Source organism: Cantharellus anzutake, assembly GCF_015039405.1.
Source record: "Cantharellus anzutake strain C23 chromosome Unknown EI90scaffold_3, whole genome shotgun sequence".
Taxonomy (NCBI): domain Eukaryota; kingdom Fungi; phylum Basidiomycota; class Agaricomycetes; order Cantharellales; family Hydnaceae; genus Cantharellus; species Cantharellus anzutake.
The window spans coordinates 1,526,858-1,544,003 of NW_024066953.1; the positions used below are offsets into that span (position 1 = coordinate 1,526,858).

At 48.8% G+C, this 17,146-nt stretch overlaps 3 protein-coding genes across 3 annotated transcripts; all 3 read left to right on the forward strand.

Annotated features, from left to right (window-relative positions):
- The first annotated feature begins 9,867 nt into the window (after positions 1 to 9,867).
- EI90DRAFT_3032364 (sulfate adenylyltransferase) lies at positions 9,868 to 12,470 on the forward strand. Its single transcript, XM_039058384.1, has 12 exons — positions 9,868 to 10,162; positions 10,217 to 10,374; positions 10,441 to 10,614; positions 10,673 to 10,862; positions 10,917 to 11,242; positions 11,292 to 11,359; positions 11,417 to 11,442; positions 11,500 to 11,558; positions 11,611 to 11,742; positions 11,801 to 12,082; positions 12,138 to 12,215; positions 12,271 to 12,470. Exons 1-12 carry the CDS (start codon positions 9,966 to 9,968, stop codon positions 12,306 to 12,308), a joined length of 1,728 nt encoding a protein of 575 aa, XP_038922814.1. The 5' UTR covers positions 9,868 to 9,965; the 3' UTR covers positions 12,309 to 12,470.
- A 412-nt stretch (positions 12,471 to 12,882) lies between these two features.
- On the forward strand, positions 12,883 to 15,542 carry EI90DRAFT_3032366 (aminotransferase). Its single transcript, XM_039058385.1, has 14 exons — positions 12,883 to 12,907; positions 12,980 to 13,297; positions 13,377 to 13,541; positions 13,605 to 13,775; positions 13,837 to 13,965; positions 14,020 to 14,060; positions 14,122 to 14,134; positions 14,188 to 14,220; positions 14,277 to 14,414; positions 14,466 to 14,541; positions 14,597 to 14,747; positions 14,801 to 15,005; positions 15,061 to 15,214; positions 15,276 to 15,542. Exons 2-14 carry the CDS (start codon positions 13,211 to 13,213, stop codon positions 15,380 to 15,382), a joined length of 1,470 nt encoding a protein of 489 aa, XP_038922815.1. The 5' UTR covers positions 12,883 to 12,907; positions 12,980 to 13,210; the 3' UTR covers positions 15,383 to 15,542.
- Positions 15,543 to 15,921: 379 nt separating this feature from the next.
- Positions 15,922 to 17,121, forward strand: EI90DRAFT_3116116 (uncharacterized protein; the record flags this gene model as incomplete). Its single annotated transcript, XM_039062855.1, has 3 exons — positions 15,922 to 16,209; positions 16,279 to 16,647; positions 16,708 to 17,121. 3 exons carry the CDS (start codon positions 15,922 to 15,924, stop codon positions 17,119 to 17,121), a joined length of 1,071 nt encoding a protein of 356 aa, XP_038922816.1.
- Between the last annotated feature and the right edge of the window lie 25 nt (positions 17,122 to 17,146).

Genomic DNA, 17,146 nt, shown 5'->3' on the forward strand with positions numbered 1-17,146 from the left:
ACTGAGCATCCGGCACAGGGTGCGTGCGGGGAGCGCAACAGCCAGGTGCAGTCGCGGGTGCGGGTGCGAGTGTGGGTGTGGATGCGGGTATGGGCTAGGTCAGGGTGTATGCCCTGACAGTCGCCTTCCTTTTTCACGCTCTACCTCGTATTTACAGGATTTATTTACAGTGTATTTTTCTCAAACTGAATAAAGAATGAAATTTTCACGCTATAGTTCTACTGCGGTCAGACTGCACCTAGAATCCTTATTGTCCTTCCTTGCCTAAGCTATTTTAATGGTTAATTAAAACTTGACTGCACTGCATTTGTTGCAGTTTCCTATTTCAAATTCCTCATATTTACCATTAAATTTGCTATGACTCGGTGATTCTGAATTCAAACTTCGCATTACTATGCATACGGCTGTGCTGAGACCTTCAGCTGATTTATTCCATTTTTATTCAGCGACATTTAGTTAAAATGAGACTTGAAATGGTAAATGAGTGAATTATTCAGGTTTAAAACCGAAAGAAAAAGTTGCTAGTGGTCAAGAATTACTCAAACGAATGTATTATAGCTCTCCACTTCATTAGAATATTGTTCCCTAAAATTCCCGCCATGGTCCGTCGTAGTTTAGTGGTTTTCGTGGATTTCGTTCATCTTCCCTGATTCCCCTTTGTATTATCACATCCTAATCCTCCATATGTATTGTTCGTTGTTATAGTAGGTCGTCCTCGAAGATATCATATTTCTATGTATTTTATTTAGGGCTCTGGTGTCAGGGCACACCCGCCTGACCCGGCTCCACCTGGCCCAACCTGACCCGGTACCCCGCCGGTCCACCCCTCCTTACCTCCTCCCCCTTTCCCTTCTTCCCCCTTATCCTCCCCTCCTCAGTTTCTCCTTATCTTACTTCTCCTTTATTCTCTCTTTATTCTACACGGACGACTTTCTCTGTATCAATGTACAACTGACCCATCTGCAGCGCGCCCACCATGTACCCGGCCCGGGCACCTCGGGCGACTTCCCGCTGTGCCCAGCACACGCGCCTGCACCGGATACCCTCGGGATCTCCCATGGAGACACCCGGGTGGTTACGGCTGTGTGCGAAGGTGACGTGGCACCCGTCACGTGATCCAAGCCGCATGTATATAAACGAACCTGAAGTGGGAACCGAAGAAGTAGCCTTCTTCTCAACTTTCCACTTCAGTCTAAGTGGCCAGGGACCGCTGTCCCACATCGGGCCTGTCAGTACGCACGCCCGATCCGCCCCCCGCCAGGCTCTCGGTCCCGGACGCTATACCCGGACCCCCTCGACCCCGGACAAGTCCCTGACATCTGGACCTCTTGAAGCTGTCTTCCCACGCGTTTTCAGGTTTCTAACTTCATGTCCTTGTATCTCATTCATTTCTGGATGGTTTCTCACGTTCTTGGTATCATAAAATTTCATTTATTCCCACCTTTCCAATGGTACTAAAGTTGTGTTCTATTTCCTGGTATTCGTCGAGTTAGCAAAAGTTTGCATGCACATTCAGTAATCACATGCATTGTTCCCGTAGTCGTTTGTACGCGGGCGCCATTTCTGTTTAATTGTTCAGGATTTATGGTATGCGCGGGTGTTTATATCCTTCATATGGGCTTCCGTGATTTATTTCAGATTTTTCCCTCATTTGCACTTTCCGTGCTTTGTTTTGACCAGGCTCTTCCTTATTTGGACGGAAATTGGTCTTCACGATCTGCGGAAGTGCGGATCTCGGTTCTGACAGCCGGTTCCCTTCACATTGCCACCCTCATGTGTCATTAAACATGATGCAGATTTCTATATTCCCGTCATGGGTATAACTTCACAACGGCTGGACCGTTTGGGCTGAAAATTTGCATAACTATAGTTCCCTATTTTTCATAATTTCCGTGTAAATTTCGTTGTATGTTTTAATTATGGATCCTTCGTAAACATCGTCTTTTCCCTGAGTCCGGACTTTTGATGTCGCTATTCCCATTATTGGATATCTCATTAATGCGTGATCCTTTTATCATGAAAATTTGGGTGGATTAAGATTAGATCCCTTCCTTTCTAATGGGCTATCAAGCTCGTCTCGGTCGTTACTGGTTGTTCTTCGCGCTTGCTTTTAAAACATTGTCCTCATTTTCCGGGAGTTTTAGTCATATCTCCGTTGTTTATGGGTAGTTTTCCCTGTAATTACTTTCATTGAGTCCGTTTGGGGGACATCTACATTTCCTATTATAAACACGACTTTGAATTTTGCATTAGTTCCTGAGGAATCCTTGTTCCATGGTACTTCCATCCTTGGCTATGTGTGTGGACGTGGGAAAGTAGTTTCTGTGGAGGTTCTCTGATTGTTTTTAGAGTCAAATCTTGGTCGATTGTCCTAATTCTTTGTTTAATATTTGCTATAAATTCCCCCGAGAATTCCGTCTTGTTGATGCTAAGCTTGAAGTATTTTTGCTAATTTTCTTTCTTTCAATTTATTGCGTATAGTCTGTCATATCTGTACAATCCCGACCTCCGTTCCGGGCTCCTGGAACTCTGAACCTGACTTCCAGAGTCCTGCTTCCCTTCTGCCACCTCCTCCTTGCCGACTTCCAAGAGGTTATCCCACCTCCAGCTCCAACACCACCTTTGGTTCGACTCCGGAACATTCCGGGTCCGACCCCAACCTCAACACCTTCCAGACAAGTACACAACACCTATGCTCCCGACTCCGGACCTCCGCTCCAGAATCCTGTTTGCATCTCCATCTCCGGAACCTCCGGTCTTAGCTCCGACCTCGGACTTTGACCCCACCTTCACTTATACCCATTGTATTGGTTAGCTCATTCCATTTAATTACCTTTGCCAATATTCCGGAGTTTAACCTCCGAGTTCGGACTTTCCAGACTTACTCCGGACCTTGCAACTATTGCATTGTCCATTTCAATTCCGCTATTCTCCCTCATTCCTATTTGGGCTGCTGCTTCCTTCTATTCAGTCAGCTAGCCATTCCCAACTCCCATCCCCCTTCCTTCCTCCTTGGGCCTTGGCCCTTCATTCCTCCTTTGGGAAACACCATTGAGTCAAACACTTGACCCTCAGTGTTGTTCCTCTTTCCATCTCCCTTTGTCTCCTTTTGTCCTACCCTTGTTCCTTTTGATTCCGGACCCCTCCTTATATACAATGTACCTAGTAACTTGTAACCTCAGTCCGAAATCGACCTGAATTCCCCCCAAGAGACTTTCCCTCTGCTAGATCCGAAATTAGGGACCCCCAGGACAACCAGCAATGGCACAGCGCTCCACCTGAGTCGCTGAGGCCGAGGTCCTTCCATGCTAAGTCTCCGATTCCACTCTGGAGTCGTCCGAATCCGCAAGTTCTAACATAGTCTGTTATGGAAATGGAGATTCCTATGGACCATGCACACAGGTAAGACAATTCCTTCCCTCCACTTTGTTCTTTGCCAAACCCCATGCCAAGCTTTCCCACTGGGTTTTGGTGCTGGCTGGGGGATTTGTTGATTTCCAAGGGACTTCCCTTGGCCATTACAACCTTTGTATTAGATAGACACAAGTCATATGACATGTATGGCAAATGCCGAGATGTTTTCTCATTATCAAATACATAACCCACAAACCTTGTACTGCGATTGTAACATCCTCACCATTGTGTCACCACTGTAAACTCAACCTGTAACCCTGGAACCATGTCCACCTCCCTATTCCTCCTCTCCATGACAAAACCGCAATGAGGAGGGCATTCCCATGCCCAACCTCCTGCTGCCCGCTCCCACCAGTCCACCAGGTGGTCGAGTGGTTACTCCCATCCAACCAGAAGTTCCCTATCAGGAACTGTAGCCTATCCCACCTCCTCAGGAGAAGGATATGGTCCAGGCAGCTCCAGGATGCCTGGCCACGCACCCGTGGGTCCCACTTCCCATGGTCACCCACTACCGTGCACTGGTCCACCAGCCCACTTTCCCCAACAACTCCCACTACCGGTACGCTCCCATGAGCGCCAAGTCACCGATAGCCACCAACTGGGTGACTCCCTTTGGGAGTCCCAGTATCCCTCACTACCGGTACGCTCCATTGAGCACCAAGTCACCGCTAGCCAAACACTCCCAGCACACCCGCTACCAGCACGCTCCCAGGAGCACCAAGTCCCCATTAGCAGACAGCCAGGTGGCTCCCTCAAGGAGCCCACATCATACTCGCTACCGGTACACTCCCAGGAGCGCCAAGTTACCATTGGCCAACACACAGGTTGTACTTCCATACACTCATCCTATTCTGCTCTCCCTCCGATGGCTACGCAGCCACCTCCATTAGTGAGCCGAACGGCTCAGGTTGGGTTCCCCGGAACCCATTCCTGTAACATAGTCTGTCAGAGACCTGATCAAGATGAGGGAGTGTCTCCGTGACGGAGGGCTTCGGCCTCAGCGACTTATGCCAGGAGCGCTGTGCCAAGTAAACACGTCCGTGCCCTAACTTACTAACTGGCCACCAGAACTGAAGAGGGTAAACTCTAGTCGATTTTATTACTGGAGTGCAACCTATGTACAAGTTACGTATATATAGTTACAGCGAGGGCAGGTCCGCAAATGGCGGAGCCGAGCGGAGTGGAGCTAACAGGGTTTAGACATTAGCCGATTGAATATTACCGACGAGTCGGGTTACGGGGTTAACGGAAAGGCAGGCGATAACCCAGAAATGGAAAGGAGGGATAGGCCCGAAGGTGGGCTTTGCAGGGCAAGCGAGTGTATTGTCCAGTGGAGGTGGGAGTGCGCTAGCGGACGTTGGAGCTGTCCAGAAGCCTTCAGGGCTCCGTACTTAGGGAGGCGTAGGTAATAAATTGAAAGGAGGGGGTGGTGACCATCGAGGGGTACTGAGGGGATTGTGGAATACGGGAGCTCTGAGGTTAGTGAAGAAGGAGCGGAAGTAGACCGGAGGGATCGGAGGGATTGGAAGTCGATGGCCAGGGATGGATATGACATAGTCATAATAATTCGTTAAAATTCGTTAAAATTCATTAAAATTCAGGTCCTTCTATTTTCTCATATCTACTTGTTGTATGAGGTTTTGTGATTTATCTGGCATATTTCCATAATGGGTTTCCATAGTGTGACCGTTATTTCTCCTACACCATCCTTCATATCCAGGGTCATTAGTTGGACTTTGGCATCACCCACAGGATCATGAGGATTGAAGTTCGTTGACAAACTCTTGATAGTTATTCATCCATTGCGGATGAAGTGTAGAATTTTGATCGAATAATAGATCCAGCTCGAACCAATTGAGGGCCATTCCCTTGAGGTAGGACTGCACAAAGATGACCTTGGTGCAGTCGCTAGCAAAAGCAAGGGGGCAGTCCTGGAAATTCAGTTTGCATTTGACCAGAAATACTCGGAGTTCTCAGGGATCTTTTCGAACTGTTCAGGCTCACGGACCTTGGTCCGGAGAGTGGAGGATGGTGGAGGAGGTGGACGTCCGGTGTGACGAGCCAAACTGGCGATGGCTTGGGCTAGCTGTGTAATAGCCACATTGGGGATGGGTTCGGCATCGTTGGCAGTTGGGACAGTAGGGATGGGAGGATCAGCAGGAGGAGGGCCGACAAAATCAGGGACCTCGGAACCGAGTCCAAAGAAGTGAACTGGATCTATGGGCTGTTCCATGGTGTCTCCGAAGTCGGAATCTGCAACTGGTGATCGATTTCTAACGGGATGCATGATTGGAGTCGACGGGAGAGGGGTTTCTAGATTAGAGAAGCTGCGAAACTCAACTGGGTTTCTCGCCAGACGACTAGGACCAGGCTGCGAGGGTTCAGGGGACGGTGAGGCAGAGTTGGGGACTAATGTGCATAGTTGCGAATGAGTGCGAGGGGCTTTGGGTGCCATACAAGACATGTACTAGTCAGGGAGTGATAAAATACTGTCAGAGACCGGATCGAGACAAAGGATTTGTCTCCGTGGCGGAGGGCTTTGGCCTCAGCAACTCAAGCCAGGAGCGCTGTGCCAAGTTACACGTCTGTGCCCTAATTTACTTACTGGCAACAAGAACTAAAGGGGGATCAACTCTAGTCGATTTTATCACTGAGGTGTAACCTATGTACAAGTTAAGTATATATAGTTACAGTGAGGGCAGGCCCGTGAATGGCAGGGCCAAGCGGAGCAGAGCTAACAGAGTTAAACATTAGCCGATTGAATATTACTGACAAGTCGGGTTACGGGGTTAGCGGAATGGCAGGCAATAACCCAGAAACGGAAAGGAGGGATAGGCCCAAAGGTGGGCTTGCAGGGCAAGCAAGTGAATTGCCCAGTGGAGGCAGGAGTGCACTAGCAGACATTGGAGCTGTCCAGAAGCCTTCAGGGCTCTGCACTTAGGGAGGCATAGGTAATATATTGAAAAGAGGGGGTGGTGACCATCGAGGGATGCAGAAGTGATTGCAGAATACAGGAGCTCCAAGGTTAGTGAAGAAGGAGCAGAGGTAGTCCGGAAAGATCAGAGGTAGTGGAAGTCAATGGCTGTGGATGGATATGACATCTCCCACATGCTCCAGCCACTCCTGATGCTCCGGAGCATAACGGACTTTTGCTGATGCAGGACCCTTTATAACCTAGGTTCCTCTTTTCCCAATATGACAATCACTTCCGCTGTGGTACCACTGCGATAAGTATTGGAATATCAATATCCATGCGTACTGATATTTTCTTTATTGACGCGATATCAATTGAGGATATCGTATATACCTTTTTGTCTTGATGTCCTCTTCATTGCTGGTTATAGCAGGCAGTCGCTATAAGCAATATTAGCGCTAGGTGTATAAAACACACTGTGCACGGAAATTTTTCACACCCCCTCAGTTCTCTTGTTCGAGACTGAAGTGATATCCTTTTTCTTTTACTTTATTCCTTGTATGCGAGTTCTGACTGTATTTACAGACCGCGCGTATAGGTAAAGGAACAATAAACTTAGTTCTCTTGTTCAAGACTGAGACCGCGCGTATAGCTTATTTACTTTAATAAGACAAATCACTTGACCTGTTAGCTCAGACTTCAGACACCCAGTCGGCTCCCTATGAGTACGAGTTTGACTAACACTGCACATTCCTCTTCTCCACTCATTATTCTAATCTCAGTTTGAAACGTGACTCTTTCTGCACACACTATGGCTTCCTCTAACTCCATTTGCATCACTTCTGATTCAACCTCTAAACCGTGCACACAGGTTTGTGGTCATACTCATTTTTGAGTGTGCCTCGGACCTCGATCCATCCACCATCACTAATTACACATACTGTACTCACACGACCAACAACCGGTTCCCACGGCCTCCGGGAATTGCCGGAGGCACCCAATCAATTCAATTGTGTTAATTTTTAATTCAATCCAAGACCTTCGCGTGACGCGTGACCGGTTGTTGGTCGTGTTAGTACAGTACCTCCATGATTTATATTTTACCTTGTTAACGGCGCAATGCCCTGCATTCTTTTAATCGGATAAAGCTAGTGGAATAGAGAGCGTTGGGAAAGCTAACTGGTGTTAGGTAATAACTAATATAGTATATATGCTCATGGCGGACAAAAAGAGGGGAAAGAACACCCACGACAGCTCAATAAAAGTTGTGCGATGGTAGAAAGAACCTCAGCATAATGGTGCAGAAAGACCCGATGGTTAACCTCACATGCAGAAGGCTTATCACAAGGGCTGCACGGCAGCCATTTCTAGTTATGTAATCGCGCTTCACAAGTAGACTGGTCCTCTATTAATGGTTATTATAGCCCTGCTCGCTCCCACATGCTGAGCTGATGTACTTCTCTGTACCCGCACGCCACAACTTTATCGCTGGATCTTCTGCCCTCCGTTCCAATTGCACTGTTTGCCCCTCACTTCTTCAATCACTCCTCAAATGTGGACAACCCAGCTGGGGCCCAAGCTCCGTGGCCTTGTTCTGCCGTCTAGAATAAATTAACAATTCACGGCCTCGCTTCGTCTGAGTTCGTGGGTTATAAAGGTCTGGTGACCAATGCCTTCAGACTCAGTCTCTATACTGTGTCCTATATGCCTCCTGAAAACCTCTCCCCTTGCAACGCTACTGCCCTTGCGAGCTCCAACCTGCCACCGTGTGAGTCACATTATATTATTACAATGGCCGGAGGTTTGGGTGCGCTCAGATTCTGGGTTACAATCCACCGCTCTGTGCCTTTGCAAGCGGCTCTGGATTCCCCTGCGTCGAAGGGGAGGGGATTATTTAAAGCCAGGCATTATCCACACCTCGGTGGGATCTTGCGAGCCGTCGGCGCGCACGGACAATACATTGGTCAGCGCTTTCATGGCTAAACACCATGAAATTCAGCCATACACTCCATACTGACATCGGGAGGACATACCCATCGAGAGGGGGTTTCTATTATTGTATTAGGGTGTCATTCGTCCCGCTCACACTCACGGAGGGAAGTGCTGCAAATGTTGATCCGAAAGGGGCTACAGGCAGGAGCGTACTGATCATCAATGATCCAAATTCCTTCGTCAACTAGACAGGGATGTTTGTTGGCAAATGTGAGGTTTCCGTCAACTGGGCCGGTGAACCTATCCCTGGGGATTAATGCAGGCACTGGTGACCTTTCCGGGCGCCTCGTTCAAATGTTTAACAACACAGGTTCATATATGCCTTACCCTCAGCAGTTAAACCCGGACCAGTGGGGGGTGAAGTCGGGCCAGGTGCACGCATGCCAGCGGAGACCAAGTGGCCCAGTAATAAGGATTTATCGCGCATGACTACTGGGAAAATGATGTGACTAGCTCGACCGCCGGGATCAAGTCTGGTGATTCCCGGGTGGTGCGTGTTTGATTTGGGCCCACAAGAAAATGCAACAATATATGCCCTTGGAATCCCAGGTCGTCATGCAGCAGTGACGCTGGGAGTTGTCTTACGCGCATAGGATGAAAGGTTGAAATGGAGCCTCTGAGGCTTTAAAGCCCAATATGAAAACTATATATAGTCTACTGTGCATGGTGCTCACTCGGATGGAAATTCCGTACCTGCATGGATTCCATAAGCTCGTGGAACAAATGGCACAGTCATCCCGGCCAGCTGCTGAGAAATTTCCTATGACTATTCGGATACGAACACACCCACTTGGAAATTCATTCAGGCGGCGCCGGTATTTGAGCCCAGGATGGCTCACAATCCCTACTCCGATCGATCCACACCCACGAATAGATGCTCACTAGGGACAAAACATCCGATAAAAGAGCATCGCGACGGCAAGTGGCACAAATCCCTGAATTTTTGCGCAGCATGGCCAGTGCCAGTCAACCACAGAATTCAGAAAATCCCTAAGGGCCATGGGTTGGTATTAGTGATTGGGTACTACCCGATATATGCAGTCTCAATCATATCATATGCAAGTCACCGGGCCATTACAATTCGTCGATGGCGCTATCTCTTACGGGGATGGCGCCATCGTCAATTCCGCTGAGCGCGAAGGTTTGAGAGACTGACATGGATGAATCGAAGATGAGTGGACCTGATTTTCTTTTAGCATCCTGTCAACTTCCTCCGACTCAAGATCCAATCACGAAAAAAGCGATATCTTGGGCGGGCGAGACTTCGGTTCCAGTACTGGAAGCCGTCTCGGGGGCAATTGCAATAGCAAATAGTCGGAAGTAATTATCTGTGACGCCATCTTGGACAATGCTAGGTGCAGAGTAGCGCAGAGTAAAGATATGCCTCGAGCCCTTAGGCATATAGGACTTCGGAATGATTGTATATTAGCGATGCTCACTGATCAGGAGCACGAAGGGGAACCCCGTTAGATTCCCAGAGAAGATCAAGGATGTGGAGAAATATGTCGCTGGTAACCTGCCCGTGCCGATGCGTGAGAAATCAAAGACGCGACGATGTCGTGCTCAACCAATATGGCCACAGTTAAAATGGCCGTATCCCACTCATTTATCAGCCAGTCCACCATCATAAATCTCGCACCGTGTCATGGCAAACATACCTCATGGTGGTGTCCTGAAAGACCTCATAGTCCGTGATCGTCACCTACATGATCAACTGCAACAAGAATCGGGCTCGCTGCCATCGTTTACCCTTACTGAGCGCCAGTTATGTGATCTTGAGCTTATCATGAATGGCGGGTTTAGTCCCCTGGAGGGTTTCTTAAACCAAAAAGACTATGAATCGTAAGCACGCATAAAACTGCTCTTCGATCTTGCTGCGATGCATACATGGCGTAGTGTCGTAGAAAACCTTCGTCTTTCTGATGGACTTCTGTGGCCGATACCTGTCGTACTTGATATTTCGGACACAGAAATTGAACATCTTGGCATCAAACAAGGCTCCCGTTTAGTTCTTCTCGATAGACGGGATGATGCGGCACTCGCCATTCTAACCGGTTAGTTATTCGAAGCAGTGTTCCTGCTCGTAGTAACTCTGAATTCTGACAACCGCTTGACTACAGTCGAGGACATTTATGCTCCGGATCTTACCAAGGAAGCCATCCATGTCCTAGGAGATGATGATATTGCCCATCCCTCGGTAGCCTATCTCCATCACCGAGTACAAAATAGGTATATAGGAGGGAAAGTCCAGGCCATCCAACTACCCACTCATTATGATTATGTTGACTTGCGATGTGTGTTTCGTCTTGAGCCATATTTAGCGATCTTCGCACTGAGATCCTTCCCTTTTAGACACACCGTCCGAACTCAGGGCACGATTCGCTAAATTGGCGTGGAAAAAGGTCACTGCCTTCCAAACTCGTAACCCTATGCACAGGGCCCATCGGGAACTTGTCGTTCGTGCCGCTCGTGAAAGCCGGACCAATGTTCTTATCCACCCTGTTGTTGGCTTGACCAAGCCCGGCGATGTGGACCATTACACGTAAGCACGGAACATGATCTTCTATTATTCCGGCTGAAACGACACTTCTTTTAGACGTGTTCGTGCGTACCAAGCGCTCCTTCCATCTCTGCCGCCAGGGCTGGCCGTCCTATCGCTTCTTCCGCTCGCGATGCGCATGGGGGGTCCACGAGAGGCTCTGTGGCATTCAATCATCCGCAAGAACTTTGGCTGCACCCAGTTCATCATCGGGCGCGATCACGCCGGCCCTGGGAAAAACTCCAACGGCCAAGACTTTTATGGTCCGTACGACGCGCAGATCCTCGTGAGCAAATATTCGGAGGAGCTAGGTATCCAAATGGTCCCATTCAAGATGATGACTTATTTGCCGGACGGGGACGAATACATGCCCGTTGACGAAGGTGGGATGAAAAGTCTCTCGAATGGATAAACAACTCACCATTGTGATAGTTCCGGAGGGCGCCCAGACACTTAACATTTCTGGTACTGAGCTGAGGAGGCGATTGCGCACAGGAGCCGTAAGTTTTATCTCGAACAATGAAACCGAGGTTGACATTTCTGGGATTGATTAATAGTCGATTCCAGAATGGTTTAGCTACCCGTAAGTCGTAGTAATTGGTCACCTATCCCCTTGTAGTCACGCTACTCTGCCCCCAAGTGCTGTGGTGAACGTGCTTCGCGCAAGCTACCCTCCACGCACGAAGCAAGGATTCGTCCGTGAGTGCAGCTCGTTGGTTCGAATATCCGATCGCCTCACTCGTCGATGTAGTGCTCCTAACTGGCTTGCACAACTCGGGACGCGATACTGTCGGTCGAGCTCTTCAAACCATTCTCAATCAGCATGGTGCCAGGAGCGTTAGTCTACTCCTTGGCGAGACAGTCCGCTCGGAGCTCAGTTCAGGTTCATATGCTTCACCTTCCTTTCCTCATGCTCGCTGAGCGGCTGACGATGTGTCTAGAACTCGGCTTCTTGCCCAGCGACCGACACCGTAATATTCAACGCATCGCTTTCGTTTCCGCAGAGCTGGCTCGGGCAGGCGCAGCCGTTATCGCGGCACCTATTGCACCGTATGCGCACTCGCGAGCGGCCGCTAAGCAAACTATCGTTACGAATGGTGGCTCGGGGGGTAATTTTTTCCTCGTTTATGTTGCCACGCCGCTAGAATATTGCGAGAAAACTGATAGAAAAGGAACATACAAGAAGGCTAGAGCTGGAGAGATTCAAGGCTTCACTGGAATTGGTAAGGCACCTCTTCCATATATTTATAACTGCTGGCCCTAATTGAAAATATCTAGACGATGTTTATGAACCACCGACCGATGCAGACATCGTTGTAAATGTAGAGACTCAATCTATCCCGGAGATAGTTCATTGTAAGTGTCAGTGACTTATCCTTGTATCGAAATGGACTAATTGTGCACTTTGCAGCAATTGTGTTGATGCTCGAGGCTACGGGGTTGTTGTAGACCCAACTAGCGAGTCATGTGGTCGTATCTTGCCGGCTCGGCGTGGATAAAAGTAGGGATCAAAACTATGACACAACCCAACATTGAGCACGGTCCTCCACCTCCAAGTAGTCTGACAACCGTAACGACCTCATCTCTCCCTTCAGGGAACAACAAATCCAGGTTACTAGTTCTGCCGTTGAGAATGGGATGGTTGATTGGAGGCTAGGAGACATGTTTGGGATTTCAGACTGAGACTGTTGCTGCTGTTGCAAATTGTCGCTAAACGTATGCGAAACGAAAACCACAAGTCAAATCGAATCACTAATAAATTCGGCCAACCCCGGCGCTAGTACATAGATTTAGTGTACAATGTCATACTGTACGCCACAGGCACATGCATGCACTATTCAAAGGATAATTTGAATTCCATCCAACTATATGCCAAGTAACTTGGCTGATATAAACGACTCATGGATGGGCTGCTGAGATAGGGACGGCAGAGGATCGATACCTAGCTGCACTGTTCGTGATGCTGTGCAGGGGATGCTCGACGCATGGGGCAGCAAGCACCTCCTGCGATTGCGTCATAGCCCTGAGGAACACTTATCAACGACTGGGTACGAGTCTGCACTTATCGGGGACTATGACGTAAATAAATGTAAACACACGATCTCTGGGCCGGTTTCTAGCAACTACGGGGGTTCCGCCGCTTGCACGCGTTCTGTACGCGCGTGCAGCTTTCTATTAATATTATCGGCTGTGCAAGGAGCCTCGGCCCTTGGAAATAGTCGCATACATATAAGAGGCCAGGTCGTCTCGCAACAGTGCAATCATTTCACACCCTCACATCAATCAAACTGTGCGGCTTCCGTAGAGACAAAGGCTCAGGCAATAAGCAAAGCCCCCATCCACGCGAAGCCATGGCCGCCTATCCCACTCACTTCCGGGATGTCGTGGAACAACTGCTCCAGAATCTGAGATCAGAGAAAGACTCAGAGGCACATAGGGTGTGAATCATGCTTTGCCATTATGAACGTTATCGCTGACGAAGCGGCGTTATAATTTTGTGTCGCTAACTCCCTGCAGATCTTCCGTTCACACCCTGGACACAAGTCTAAGCACATAATCCCAGAAACTGTCAACCCTAATGAAGAGACTGTTCCAGGGGTGCAACACCCAGGATCGACAGGCGTTATATATTGCACTGACCGTGCTATGGCCAATGGTTTTACATACGGAGACCCGCAATGGGTATGGCCTTTCGGATCTCCCTACTTGATAGGTGGAAGGTGTTATTAACATGTCCGCTATCAGGCCAATCTCGGTCAAGGTGCACCAGAAGTAGGGGAAATACCCGATGCACCACCTCGCATCACTAGTTTCCAAATACCAGTGGAAGCACTGGAGTACGGTCCCACCACAGGCGTGAAAGCATTCCGTCAAGCTGTCGCCAATCTGTACAATATACAGTATCGCCAAGGGAAAGTACGTTATGACAATCGTACCTATTTTCATAGCGTCACTAATCGTGGCTTCCAACCCACAGGAAAGCAAGTATACGTATGAGAACGTATGTATCGTCCCTGGTGGGCGTGCTGGCATGAGCCGCGTGGCTGCAGTTGTCGGCGATGTGTATTGTGGATATCAAGTTCCAGAGTACACAACTTATAGTGAGGTACGCCAACAGGGGGGGGTGCGGGGTTGATGTCACTGAGTGAATTCATCATAGGTCCTGTCCGTGTTCAAACGCCTGGTTCCTGTCCCCACTGCGTGAGTGCTCTTCCGTTCATGGTTGCCAAATGTTACAAGCTCTCTCTTTCCGAAATTCCAGGCTGAAACCTGAGGTCTGTCGAGTTCCACCACCACTCGCCACCCATTGACTAATCAACCACCACAGAACGAATATCGAATCGACGTCGAACAGTTGAAGGTAAGTCTCTGGAAACAGCGTGAGGTGAAACCAAATTCATACCGATCCCTGCATAGGGAGATATCAGGACGCAGGGTCTCCAGGTTATCGTTGCTTCTAACCCCAGGAACCCCACAGGCCAGGTAATCAGAGGCGAGGATCTCAAAGCATTAATCAAAGTTTGCATACCACATACAACTCTCGTTTTGGATGAGGTAATTTTCTCAGAGCATCATCTCACCTAACTCTAATACTGGCCTCTACAGTTCTATTCATGGTACATCTATCCCAAGGAAGGCGAGGATTATGGCCAGTCTGTCAGCGGCGCCGCTTTCGTGGAGGGTAGGCGCTTTTGCTCTATTTCGGTGCATCGGTCTTGAATGTCTCCCACTCTAAGACGTCAACGAGGACCCTGTCGTTCTCATCGATGGTCTTACAAAGAATTTCCGTCTTCCGGGTTGGCGCACCTGCTGGGTAATTGGCCCCAAAAACCTCATCAGCGCTCTATCTCAGAGTGGTTCTTTTCTTGATGGAGGTGCCAACCATCCGTACGTCTCTGCTGTCTCCAGTTTATTAGCCACTACTTGCTCACGGGGGTTAGGCTGCAAATTGCTGGATTGCCATTACTCGATCCTGATCGCGTGATTCAGGAGAAACTCGCTCTGCAGAAACACTTCCACAAGAAGCGTGACCATGTATTGAAGAGGCTTGCCGAGATTGGGTTGCCCGTGAAGGTGATTCCTCATGCGACGTTCTATATCTGGTTAGACCTGTCCAGTTTGCCTCATCCGTTGGATGATGGCTTGGTAAGCAACAAAATTCAGTGCGCCGTGAGATGGCAATATTGACGGCCACCTATAGACATTTTTCGAAGAGCTTCTGAGGGAAAAGACTATTGTCATCCCAGGGATCTTCTTTGAGATCAATCCCGCTCACAGACGCGATCTCTTTGCTTCTCCTTGCCACCACTTCATCCGTATCTCATTTGGTCCTCCGTTATCTGAACTTGATAAAGGTGAGGGTTTCAAGTGATGTTGGGAGGGATGCAATATAACGTTATGCATTCATTCAATTAGGACTCGATGCCATTGCCAGGGTCCTAGAGCGTGTCAGAAGGGAAGGGGCGAAAGACTTTGGCCACAGCTACAAACACTCTGGAGGGGAGAGTGCTGTTCACCAGTGAAGAATAACGGCCCGTCCAGCGACTCTAAAGATCGTTTGTTCGTAAATGTATGTTTGTCATCTACGTGAGATATTGTACTCGTACCCGCGTTGATACGTGGCAATGCGGCTATCCCAGCACATGAGGGGATCGTCAATACATGACTGGTTGATGTCGTCGAGTCCTCTGGCTCGTGTTGTTTATAGTTGTTGACGTGTCACGAAAGCAAAGTCACTCCATTGTGTCGTCATAGTCCTATTGCGTATGATTCACTCTTATGGTCAAGAATATAAAGAGTCACGCCAGTCAGGTTAGTTGCGCTCTTTCAAACCACGGGCTGACGATAAAGAACGTTGGACGTAGACAACGTGAAAGACGGGCCACAACAACAATGCTAAAGGCTCAAAGAATGCTAGCTTTGGGGTTTGGGATGAAGTCGCAGCTAAGTTCGGTGACACGAGGTGCGATATCGTGTGCGTACTTTCTGGAACTGTGGTGCTTATCTCTCGATCTTTCCATGTTGCGCAACCCACTTGCATCACGCGCACACAGCTTATTCAATGCACCCCAAGCTTTCCATCGCACCAATGCGTACCTTGCATATTCAGCAACAATGGATCAGGCCACGTTTGACAGCTCCTACCCTCCTTCAAGTCCGCTTCGCTACAAGTGGACCTGTCCCTCGGGATGCCAACTCAGTTATTCAAAATGCAGCTGAGGAGATGAAGAATATGTCTAGTGATCTTGCGAAGACAATCGCGGGGAATAGGATCGATACGACCTCAAAGGACCCTTCGGTTGTGAAGAGAGAGGCGGTTTCAGGGAAAGCCCGTGTAGTTCAAGACTTTGTGAGCTTGCGATTGGAGTAACAAGCCCTACATACATCAAATGATTCATATTCCATTTTTTCAACTCAGGTCGGCATCACTACAGCGATCGCTTCGGAAGTCCCTAAGCACATTTTATATGCTGGTCTCGCTGGTACACTTCCATATTTGGGAACGACGTTCTCCACGCTGTATTGTGCTCGAACGGCTGGCCTCGTTCCAGATCAAGTAACCATCGCTTTATTGGAATCTTCGACACACATTCAGGTCACGTATGGTGCAGTTATCCTCAGTTTCCTTGGTGCCTTGCATTGGGGAATGGAATTTGCTGGTTACGGGGGGTACATGGGATATAAGCGTCTAGTTTTTGGAGTCACACCGTTGCTTGCTGCATGGCCTACGCTTGCGATGGAACCACACACGGCTCTTGTCGTTCAGTGGTTCACCTTCACGACTCTTGTGAGTGAATGTCCTCCAGCTGAGCCGAAAGTTTGAATGGATATTCATCTTGATATTTAGTGGTACGCTGATATGAAAGCAACCGAAGTCGGTTGGGCGCCACGTTGGTATTCTCAATACAGATTTTACCTTTCTATCCTCGTTGGATCCTGCATCATCGCCACTCTCCTTGGAATCAACTACTTTGGCCCTACCACACAAGATATCATCGAGCATAACCTACCTGACTTGGGTGGTGTCGGGAGCGCCGTTGCGTTGATAAATCGTGACACAGTCAGCAAGCGAAGAGCCTATGAAATTCAGGAGTTCACGATTGGTCCTGATGTCCCTGTTACAGTGGAGGATGGTACCGCATCGGATGCTGATGCATACCTTATTGTTAAAGCTGGGGAGAAAGAGGAAATCTTGACTGGGGACAATGAAGAGAGTGGTGCGCCGGAGGAGAATACCCAGAATCAACAAGAATCGGAGTAGACCAAAAATAGCGGGAATCGAGATC